The 11,040-nt window shown below is 37.2% G+C and overlaps 1 protein-coding gene across 1 annotated transcript in view; it reads right to left on the bottom strand.

The window, feature by feature from the left end:
- Positions 1–2,580: 2,580 nt before the first annotated feature.
- VGLL3 (vestigial like family member 3) overlaps positions 2,581–11,040 on the bottom strand; it is a 14,229-nt gene continuing 5,769 nt past the window's right edge. Inside the window, exons 2-3 of the mRNA XM_072431962.1 lie at positions 5,350–5,596; positions 2,581–3,378 (exon numbers count right to left, since the gene is read on the bottom strand). Of these exons, the coding sequence (XP_072288063.1) occupies positions 2,846–3,378; positions 5,350–5,596 (780 nt within the window). The 3' untranslated portion in view covers positions 2,581–2,845. The remainder of the gene's footprint in view (positions 3,379–5,349; positions 5,597–11,040) is intronic.

Below are 11,040 nucleotides of genomic sequence, written 5' to 3'. Positions count from 1 at the left end.
TCTGTGCCCAGATCCTCAGACTACTCATCCTTCTCCTCTGTGTGCAGATCCCCAGACCTCTCAATTCTCTCTTTTATGTGCAGATCCTCAGAACTCTCACCTTTCATCATCAGTTGAATTTTTAAGTAGTATTTGACACTATAATGTGTGTTTTGTACTCCGGATCCTTACAAACTATGCATTGAACTGTATATTCTATATTCCACATGGCTACAGTCTGGCAACTACTCTGCAAGGCTGTATACACACGTCAGATAAGCCTTGCCCGTCAGATAACTAAATGTCCTAAAATTTGGCATGTGAGAAGCAATTGCCCAATGTCGTACATCAATCTGCCATGGGAGATCAGGAACAAACCACTATGCATGTCAATGGAGGAAAGGACAGCGAGGTGCGGCTGGCTTATCCTTCCCTCACCATATAACAGAATGGACACTGTGTTTACACTGCTCGTCCATTCATGTCACTGGAAATGATCATGAAACACTGTTTACAGCAACAGAAATCCTACATGTGTACATACCCTATAACTTTTACCCTCCACAGCTCCACAATGCACAATGTAATGTATGTCCACAGTGCTTCATATTCTAGATGCCATACCACATTGTTCTTCTGTACTGCACATTTTCTGTACATTTTGTACTCCACAGGACTGCAGCTTGTTCATTGTGCTGCACATTCCATACTCCAGACTGCTATAATTTACAGATTGAGCTGTACACTTTGCACGTTTCACTTATATACACATTGTGCTATGCATTTAATAATCCACAAAGCTCCTCTCTGCACAATGTTTTGCACATTCTTTACCGTAATACTGCACATAACTCTACTACACACTATAACTTTAAAATTAAACAATTAGAGATATCATTCATGCATCAGTTTCAAATATTAGACCCTTAGGAGGTAAAAAGGACTTAAAAAGTGTTAATATTTATATACACACAGACAAAAGTGGTAACTTTCTTGGAGGTTCAGCTAAACTTTGTCTCTTTGTTAAATTATTATTGGCTGATCATAATCATGTCATTAGATGTGTAATAAGTAGAAATATTTTGTATTATTCTTATAAGTATTTGGTAAGGACTGATTATGATCATGTCATCAAATCTGTAACAATTTTAAATAATATTTTATATTTATTGGATTAAGCATTTGATAAAGGCCATGTGGCAAAAGTTTAAAAAGTGAGCTGAAAAAAAAAGGTACAAGCATCAGGGAAATATGCGTCTACCATTTTTCTTACTACATAATAATATATAATGGCTCTATTACCTTCTTAGTATAACTCCACTGGCTCCTTTCTCCAATTGATAGGTCCATATAACCGAAGCTTTAATGCAATTGTCAGTAACTACATATAGTTAACCTAAACAATTGTCAGGACTTTTGTTTAATAAAGTGTTATATGCACCTTTTGTCATCTGGTTTGTATAGCAGCTCAAATCGATCTACTGCAGCTAATATTCTGCAACATTTTTAAGTTTCCTTAACAATGTGGACTATACTATGCCCATGGAATGTGGGTCCAAATGGCCACTTATAGGGCCTGATATATTAAAGCTCTCCAAGGCTGCAGAGGATACACTTTCATCGGTGATCCAGCAAATCTGTAATGGATTTCCTAAAAGTAATTTGCTATTTGTTGGCAAATGCTTTCAATCCTGCACCAGATCTATTCCAGGCTTGCTAGATCACCCAGGTTCACTGATGAAAGTGTATCTTCTCCAGCCATGGGGGGCTTTATTAAATCAGGTCTATAGTCTTCAGTGGAAATCACAGGGTCAGAACACAGGAGCCCAATAGGGAAACAACTGGCACAAAAATAATGTCTGAACAAGTATTTTCATGGCATAACCATGCTTTCAATTAAATGTGCCAAATTACCAATATTACAATTGGCTTTTCATATAACATTAACATATAAAACATCTATGGGATTTGAGCTGTTAGGTTTGCATTTACTTTAACACAAAATATGTACTAGCAAAATCACTAAACCCTATAATTTTCATTTCCTATGTAGCTCAAAGACTACAAGTCTACCTCCATGGTGCACTGGAATAATACATAATTGTATGCTGTAAATGCACCCATTACTTTATTTAATAGTATTACTGTATTTTATAGACATTTAAACACATTTTCTACTCTAGGGTAGCTAAAATCTCATCTGTGATTAATAAGAGAGACCCTAAACTGGTTCAGTTTTATAAACCCTTTATAAACCACCTATTGTATGTTTACAGTTACAAGCAGCTAAGAAATATTTCATATAATTTCACAGGTCATAAAATAGTCTACTACACAAACAAATAAGATATGTATGTGCACAAGACCCATTCATATCTTGGTACTGCTTTCATTTTCATTTTAAATACATAAGCATGTTGTATGTAAACCATTTATGGGCTTTTCAAAAATTGTCACACCTGTTTTGTAGGTCATGAAGTTGATGAAATCGTTCATTATTTTTCATTGGAGTGATATGGTTTTAATCAGTTCACCAGGGGTACTGTACAGCATACAAGCAGACCACACACAAACAAATAATCCCAAGCTTAAGAAAACAGATTAAGAAATCATTATTATTTAATATAAAACAGTCTATTTTTTTCAGTTATTCACAGAAGGCTTTGCAGAAATAGGCAACCAATGACAGACGATACAAAACTGGTATGGGGGAAACATATAAAGCACTTTGTTTTCAGAGGAAAACAAAAATATTGGTTTCCTTTAAGGCATATTCAGCTAAAATTGATTCTTTACATGTAGCAAGAAAGCTAAAATCCAGAATCCAAAGCGGGATGTTCCAGCGGTAATGTCCACATTCAAATATTTAGGCAGAAAAGCCATTACCCGTCTCAAAACCAAAACTTGGTACAATGTCAACAGTACCATGGAATGCCCCGGCCCATGCTGGAGTAGCCATGGTGGGTGTTGTGGCTTCAGTTTTAGTTATGTCACATTGCGCTGCTGGAATCCTGGCTGCCCGCATAGAAGGCATTACAAGAGGTCCGTATCGCGGGTCCACATGGGAACTGGGATGGTGATGATGGTGGTGATGGTGATGCATATGGGGATGAGTATGGTGGCGATACATGTAAATGTCATGCATGTGGGCATATGGTGATGATGTTGGCGAAGCCAATGGGTAGTGCCAGGACTCTGTCACAACGGGTGGAGGATGTGGAACAGTCTGATGAATGTTGTCTCCAGGCCAGCTGCTGTGCTCTGTAGTTGGGAGGGTGCTGGCTGTCGTGGTGGCAAAGTCTGGATGAACTCCACTCAGGCAAGCTGGACCTGGCTGATAAGAGTTTGTCCATAAAGGTGGAGGTAGACTAGTCCTCTGACATGATACTGATGGGCTCTCTGAAAACAAAAACATACAACATGTAAACCTCGACTCACAAATGGCAAGAAGTGAAGTATTATGATTATTTTCAATTGTTTTTATGTTATAGTATACTTATTACTGAGCATCTTAGAAACAAGGTCCTCAAAATTACAAATTATGCACTGAAATATTGGATAAAGTACCCAACAATTGTTCTTGTTTTTATGCCTAGAATGGCTTCCTTGATCAGAACGCATTGGTCAGCCTAAAGTTTGGGCCAGTCTGTGCTTAAACCTTTTGCACCTGTATAGTCACCCATGCCTCATCCAGGTTCCAGACCCTGGAGTCATACACTTTCCGTACCAGTATTTTCCCATTCATCTTAATTGACAAAGTAATGCAATTGCAGCACACAAATACCCATCTTCAAAACCATGTACTTAGTAGCTACACTGTTTCTCACTGTCTCTCTACTACATCTCATGCACATGTGTATGCAATGTAAGAATGTAACTCAAAGCAAACAACCAACCTTCCTGACAAACACAACCCACTATGAATAAAATGTCAAAAATCGTGTTTGGTGAACTCATGATATAGTGAAAATGCCTTTTATAGTCATGACAAGAGATGGGAAACCACGTATTCAAGAATGGATAAATCTGCCTACTGAATAATAGTTTGCAGAATTTTTCTCCTTGTTCGGGGTTGAGCATACTCATTTTTCTAATTATAAGTAAAATGTCAGCTATTTTAGGAAGGAAGATCCCTCGGGAATAGTATTGGATGCCTGGATCAGATTTTGTCTTTCCATTCCTAAAAGAAAGGATATTACTAATCTTTTTGTGTTATTGTCTATATTTCAGGACTATCTGGATTGTACGCTAGGGGTCAAGAATGTCTAAAGGGTCCTCAAACACCATTCCGTAATATCAGCAGAGATGTGTCTGGGGGTCAGCAGGAAAGTTTGAAAGTATTCCACATAAGGTTTGCTTTGATATGTAATGCTTGCTTCATTTTGTATTGCTTTTTCACCTTAAACAAATGTCTTAGTACAAGTGCATTCAAAGCCCTCCTGATTCCATGGACCATAATAGCAATAGGCTTAAGGAATTATGTAAGGTGTTTTCAAATGATTGGATGACTAATAATTTTACTATATTTTTCTGGTTTCCTCTCAACATTAAAAAGTATTTTTCAATCCCCAGGAGGTACTTTTTATTTTTATTACACAGTATTTATATAGCACCATCAAATTACACAGCGCTGTACAAAGTCCATAGTCATGTCACTAACTGTCCCTCAAAGGACCCCACACAAACACGGGGAGAATCTGCAAACTCCATGCAGATAGTGTCCTGACTAGGATTTGAACTTGGGACCTAGTGCTGCAAAGGCCAGAGTGCTAACCCGAGCCATACTTTTTATATATATAGGGTATGTTACATTTAACTAGTTCCAACTTCCTAATAATGAAGCTCGATATCAGGGCTAACACTGTCTTTCATACTGTTAAATACCACTTACTTTCTGAAACTTGAAATAACTTTCAGGTCTTCGGAGAACCCCCTGAATAATTACTATATTCACAGCTCACAGTACATTAGTGTGTTGGTCAATGGTAGGAATGCCTCTTACATTGCTGGCCATTGGGAATAATGTTACCCTTACAGTTAGCCAAAAAGATCATTGGTGTCACTCTAGCTGACCTGAAGGGCACACACTGCTCTATGATCAAGAAACCCCTATAAATATTTTAAGAAACCCTAGGGTTCCATTGAACCCTGGTTAGGAACCACTGATCTAGGAGTTTCAGGTCAGGCCATCTCCAATGTAAGCATGAAGATGTAAGGACACCTGCACCAATTTGGAGGTTTTTCTGGACTTAACACGTCTTCTACTATACAAATGTGTCAGCTTCTACAGAGCTGCATCCAGTATAAAGCATCATTTGTATGACAACAATTTTCCTGGATTTTCATAAAAGTGTTGGGCTTGATCCTTACCTCGACTAGTTCCTGCTTTGGTCTTAGAGTTGGTGTTTTCTGGATTTAAGGTGCTTAGTTGGCTTAAGGCCCTTGAGAAATGTTCATCCACAACTGTTCCAATATCTCCATGAAAGTAAGTCAAGAGGACACATCGTGAATTCAGATACTCCATCTCTGCGGGCTGTTCTTTCTCATCATCTTCCTGCTTGGTTGGAAGAGTCACCTCCAATGTTTCTTGCATTTTACCATATGCAGGAATCTTTTTCTGTGGGAAAGCAAAGACTTGTTACACTTCAAATTCACTAGCAAATGATTTACAAAGTATACAGATTAATATGGCTTTCTGAAAAGCTACAGCTGACATTTATGGCTAAGTACAAAATACCAAAAAAAATCTAATAATTGCTTTGTCGAGAATGTTTTGTATTATCCTAAAGCCAGTCAGATGTAATGGTTTGGAAATTTTACAGTATCTCCCTACCTGCTTTGTTGTAGAAAAAAAAATGTCTCTTATACGTCCTCCCTCTATTCAGTGGGTCAAAAAAAAATTCCAAATGGATACAAAGTACTGTATATAAAAGCAACTTCTTCTGTGCCCTCACTTTGGAGAACCTATAAAGCATTGTGAATCTCTGCTATGTTTATTTGTAAAACAAATACTTTATACAAATATGGTAGCAACAAATATAAAACACACTACTCCAGTCAAAACTTTAATTTTCTAGTTCTATTGGAGTTACTTTCCAGCCCTTCCTTTTATCTCTCTAAAACTTGACATGAGGACAGGAGGGGGATCAATCATCCCACTCTTGACACAGCAGAAAAGACCTGACAAAGGTTCCAAGCTTTTTCTACCTGCCCTAATTAAAACATGTTTTTGCATGGGGTTGCACTTTAAAGCAAAAACCAACTTGCCCCAAACCATTATCGTTTGACTATATTAACAATTTTGGATCCAGAGACTGCACAGAAGGTTGCATTATACCTGAAATGGATTGGCAACATTCTTAGTATTGAAGATATGATAGAAAATCTTTTATGAAGGATTTGATGGGGGCACAAAATTATATTTGGATGGATATTTATGCTTCCCAAATGAGACAAACTAAAAGATGGCAGCCATTTTGAAAGGAAATCAAGTAACATTCAAAATAAATAGCTGTAGCTTTTTGACCAACGTAACACCACATTCCATTAGATAAGTCAGAAGTTTTGTATTTCTTCATTCAAGCGCCCTAGATCCCCAGGCTAATCTAATGTTCCACTAACACACGCACTAAGGCATGCAACTTGTGGTTTGTTACATAACAATGTGAGCCAAAATACAGACAAAAAAAAGATAAATGTTTGTTTTTCCATGATCTGCGAGGCAGATCCTCCGCCTGACATTTTTTTAGGCCTGAGTTCAGAATTGTGAGATGGCTTAGGAGAGGGGTCGGATGCACCAACACTGACTGCTAGGAGAGCACAGTAAATAAATCTAAGCTTACAGGCACAGAAAGAATCTCTTTGCAGGTAATCACACTTTGCTCGGAATTTAGTATATTGAACACTTCATTAAAAAGGGTCGGTTCAACCAAAATTGTCTTTTATGCTTTCTAAGATCTGGCCATGGCCAGCACAGTTTCAGTCTTTCTGTTACAATTTTCAGGTTTTTAGCAAAATGGAGACTAAAGCAAGAGAAGTAGGACTGTATGAGAACAAAAAAAAAGAGAAGAAATGAAATATGAAATCAATAAAACCCATTTATAACCAATTTAATAGAAAAAAGAGACATTATCATCTAGATGCTATGCTATGATGAAAAAACGCACAAAACAAAACGTTCACACCAGCATATCCTAAAAGCAATACCTAGATATATTTATTTCCCCACTGATAACTCGTCCTGGACTCCTCCTAGACTTTTAAACTCAAACTTTGTTCAAACCAAACCAAAATACCACAAGGAATGTTCTATAAGCTGAAAACTTATAGTGCACGAAATGGTAATAAATTACATTGTCAGACATATTAGGTTGGTTCATATACTGTATATTACACACATACACACATAGAATGAGCATTGTATGCCAGTACTGTACATTGTATTACAATCAGTGATCTCTAAATAAATACCAGGGACACCAACACAGAATTATTGTTCCACCATCTCTGTAGCTCTGTTTCATTAGTACATGAACTATCACTCAAAGGGAAAGAAGCAATACTCCTATAGTGTTTCCAAATTCATGCAAAATGCCCAGCCTGTATTGATCCTGGAGTGATCATATTGAATTTGTTGTTGCAGAAGGCTACCAGCAAAGCTTCTAACATACATAAAAATAGAGGAGCCATTTGTATACATTCCAAATCATATATTTTTTCAGTTTTTTAAATATCAACTCCTTTGGAAATGTGCTTTCACAAAAAAGCATGTATTGGGGAACTGTGTTAGGGTGCGTTGTACAGCAATTAACCAGAATGAACACATGCACATTTATTTTCCAAAATGTTGTGGTCTGACATGTTAATATGCAAAACAGAACAGACCAAAAATTAGATAATCAATTTTTTTCTAACACAGCGCACAGCAGTGCAAACTATGAGTTGTGTGCTGTGTTTTCTTTTACAACATGAAAGTGTGTTACCATGTGTTGTTGCACACTACATCACATCTGCACTGGGATGCCAGTGACAATGAAGTATTAATGCACATAACATACATTATTGTTCGTTGCAGTTATGGGCCTTTGTTATGCAGCCTGACTGTATGAACAGCAAGAGTTCGGAATGGGATTCAAATGATATCTGCAGCTGTGTGTATGTGTGTGCATTACATGATCAGGGGCAGGATATATAAAACCTTCCACGTCTTTCTTCGATTTTAAATCGAAGAAATATTGGACAAACTTCTTTATAAAGGTCAAACTTTGCATGAAGGTTATTGTTATAAAATTTCAAAAAATTACCCAATTTTGTCTATAATTTTAATTCTAAATGGATTGTCAGATACCAGCAAAGATTGTTTCAAAAACATACGTAGAGGTCACGAAAAAGAAAAAAGAATACTGTAGAGAAATACTTCTAAAACTACAGATTAGTGTGAGCTGTTTTTGCACTGTCCATGACTTGTCTGATCTTTTGATGGATGACCCATTCAATGTATAATCTCACTTCCATTCCTTAGAAGTTTTTTTAGCATTACAATAGTGGACATTTACGTGAGAAAGTTGAGTACTCAGCATCCTACTGTAGGACAGGAGTGATGTATGTCCACCCACCAGTGCAATAAAGAGCCCCTGCTCAGGGGGCAACTTCCTCCTTCTTGCACTTGAAAGGGATAATGAGGACAATGACTGACAAGAGCCAGCAGGGGAATGAGAAAATGTTTGGAAGACTTCACTGATAGGTAAATATTGTGGAAGAAGTGGTGGAATGGAGATTGACATAGTGATCAATATTGCTAGGATCAGCAAATTACTTAATAAAACAAATAATAAGGTACAACATGAACAGCATTATGTCTGGCTTTAGGGAAAACATGCATAAAATGCATGCACAATATCTAACTATACATTTCAGGTCCATTTATACATGAAATGCACCAACCATTTTAAATTGTTGCTAATTAGTGAAATGATTGACGATGACCTTTGTTTTATTGAAAGCCCATGATATAAATACTTTGGCCAGTGATAAATCATTGCAGTTTTGGAAATATATACCATCTGTGGACTTTGTGGTGTGCAACTATGATCCAGTCCAGGATCCAAAATATCCAAGAAAAGATTTATTTTAAAATGGCCATTCAATTATATGAATTACATACAAATGAATATCACCAGCTGTCATTTTTTAATATCTGTTATGTAAAAATTATTTTTGAAATTTCCATATTATTGGTCAGTTTGAATTTTAGGAGAATTTTTTGCATATTATTGTGTCATTTCTAGTTTTTTAACTGTATAGATAGGTTTTTTGATTTTTGTATTACATAGGGATGAACTGAGGCTTGAAAAAAGACATCATCATTATTATTATTATTATTATTATTATGATTAAACAGGATTTATATAGCGCCAACAAATTACGCAGCGCTGTACATTAAATAGGGGTTGCAAATGACTGACAAAACCAGACAGTGACACAGGAGGAGAGGACCCTGCCCCAAAGAGCTTACAATCTATTAGGTGGGGGGCACATGGAACAAAAAGATTGTGGGGAGGTGTGAGATTCAGGGGTTTCAAGGTGTAATTGTGCCAGGGTTGGGGGAATATTGAAAGTAAAGGGGGCAGAGGTGGCCAACATGGTGGTAAAAGTAGAGGGTATAGCCATGGGGGTGAGAAAGGAGTCTAAGGGGTGCAGAGGTGCTGTGTGGAGAGGGGGATTGGGGAAAATGTTATGTTTGAATATAGGAAGCATTAACCCATCACTCACTCGTCACAAAAGACACCACATTTAGATTTCTCCACCATAGTCATGGAAGTTTAGTGATAAATCAGTGAATCTGATAATTACCAAACTTCCTCTGATGGAGATTCAATCACTGCAACTGGAAACAAATGAACCTTGATTCTAAAGCAGAAAATGGTTGGTGAATGACAGATTAACTTCTTTATAAATAGACCCATAGTAATGAATATACTATAAGGCCAGTTGGTGGTGTCAGTACATTTACCTGTATGTTTCACCCATACATATGTAGAAAGCTGGCCAACTCAGCACTGACAGGGCCTTTGTTAGGAACTAAATCCCACCATAGCAAAACCACAATCTATAAACTGAATCATATTCCCTGACTGAAAACATATTTATGGTGGAATGTAAAATAGGCGCACGTAGATAAATATTTATGTCCATGCATACAGGGCCTCTTACAGCCTTGAGATTGCTGTTTTCTCTATTACTGGCAGGAATTTTTCTTTGTCAGAGATACTTCCCATGTAAAGAATGATCTTCAGGCTTAATAATGATAAAACTCTGTGGAATGCAGCAACAGAATTCTCTACTCTCCAGTGATTGCGTCTCTCCGCCAAGTCAGCGTTAGCTCCACCTCACACCCACGCTCTGTGCATGCTTGCAGTCTGCAGTCAGTCTGATAAGAATCCCCACATTGCTACATCCCATCACTACTACACAGCAATGACCCTTTTTATACTGTCTGATGGATGTACAATTTCCAGACACACATTTCTATGGAGCAAATGACTTTCTGCTGGCCTTGTTTAATGAGTAAGAAGTAATGTGCAATGAGAATAAAACAACAGTCCCTATCGGCAGTGCTCCGGCTGCTCTAAAGTGATAAAAGGCAAAATATGAGTAGTTGCTATGAGTAAAAACACTTTGTATTCATCATTTTGCTTCTTTATACTCTAACCTGGCTATAATGCAGCCTCTGTATTCTGTGCAAAATAAAGGTCTGACCACTACTGTATAGAGATACTAAAGACAGGCCCAGAGGGTCAGTGTTGTCAAATAAAAGATTATATAATATAATAATGTTTCCCTGTACCTCTCTGCTATGTACCATACAGAAGCAAGGATCTAGAATTAGAATTAGTTATAATTGTTAATGTTGAGGCAAAAACAATTTTTCCAACTGTGCTACAATTACACAACCCGGATGAGCTGCATCTATCTATCTATCTATCTATCTGTCTATCTATCTATCTATCTATCTATCTATCTATCTTCTATCTATCTATCTTCTATCTATCTATCTATCTA

Source organism: Pyxicephalus adspersus, chromosome 1 (genome assembly GCF_032062135.1).
Source record: "Pyxicephalus adspersus chromosome 1, UCB_Pads_2.0, whole genome shotgun sequence".
Classification (NCBI taxonomy): Eukaryota; Metazoa; Chordata; class Amphibia; order Anura; family Pyxicephalidae; genus Pyxicephalus; species Pyxicephalus adspersus.
Note: the sequence above shows the minus strand (reverse complement) of the source record. Positions and strands in the feature narration are given on the sequence as shown.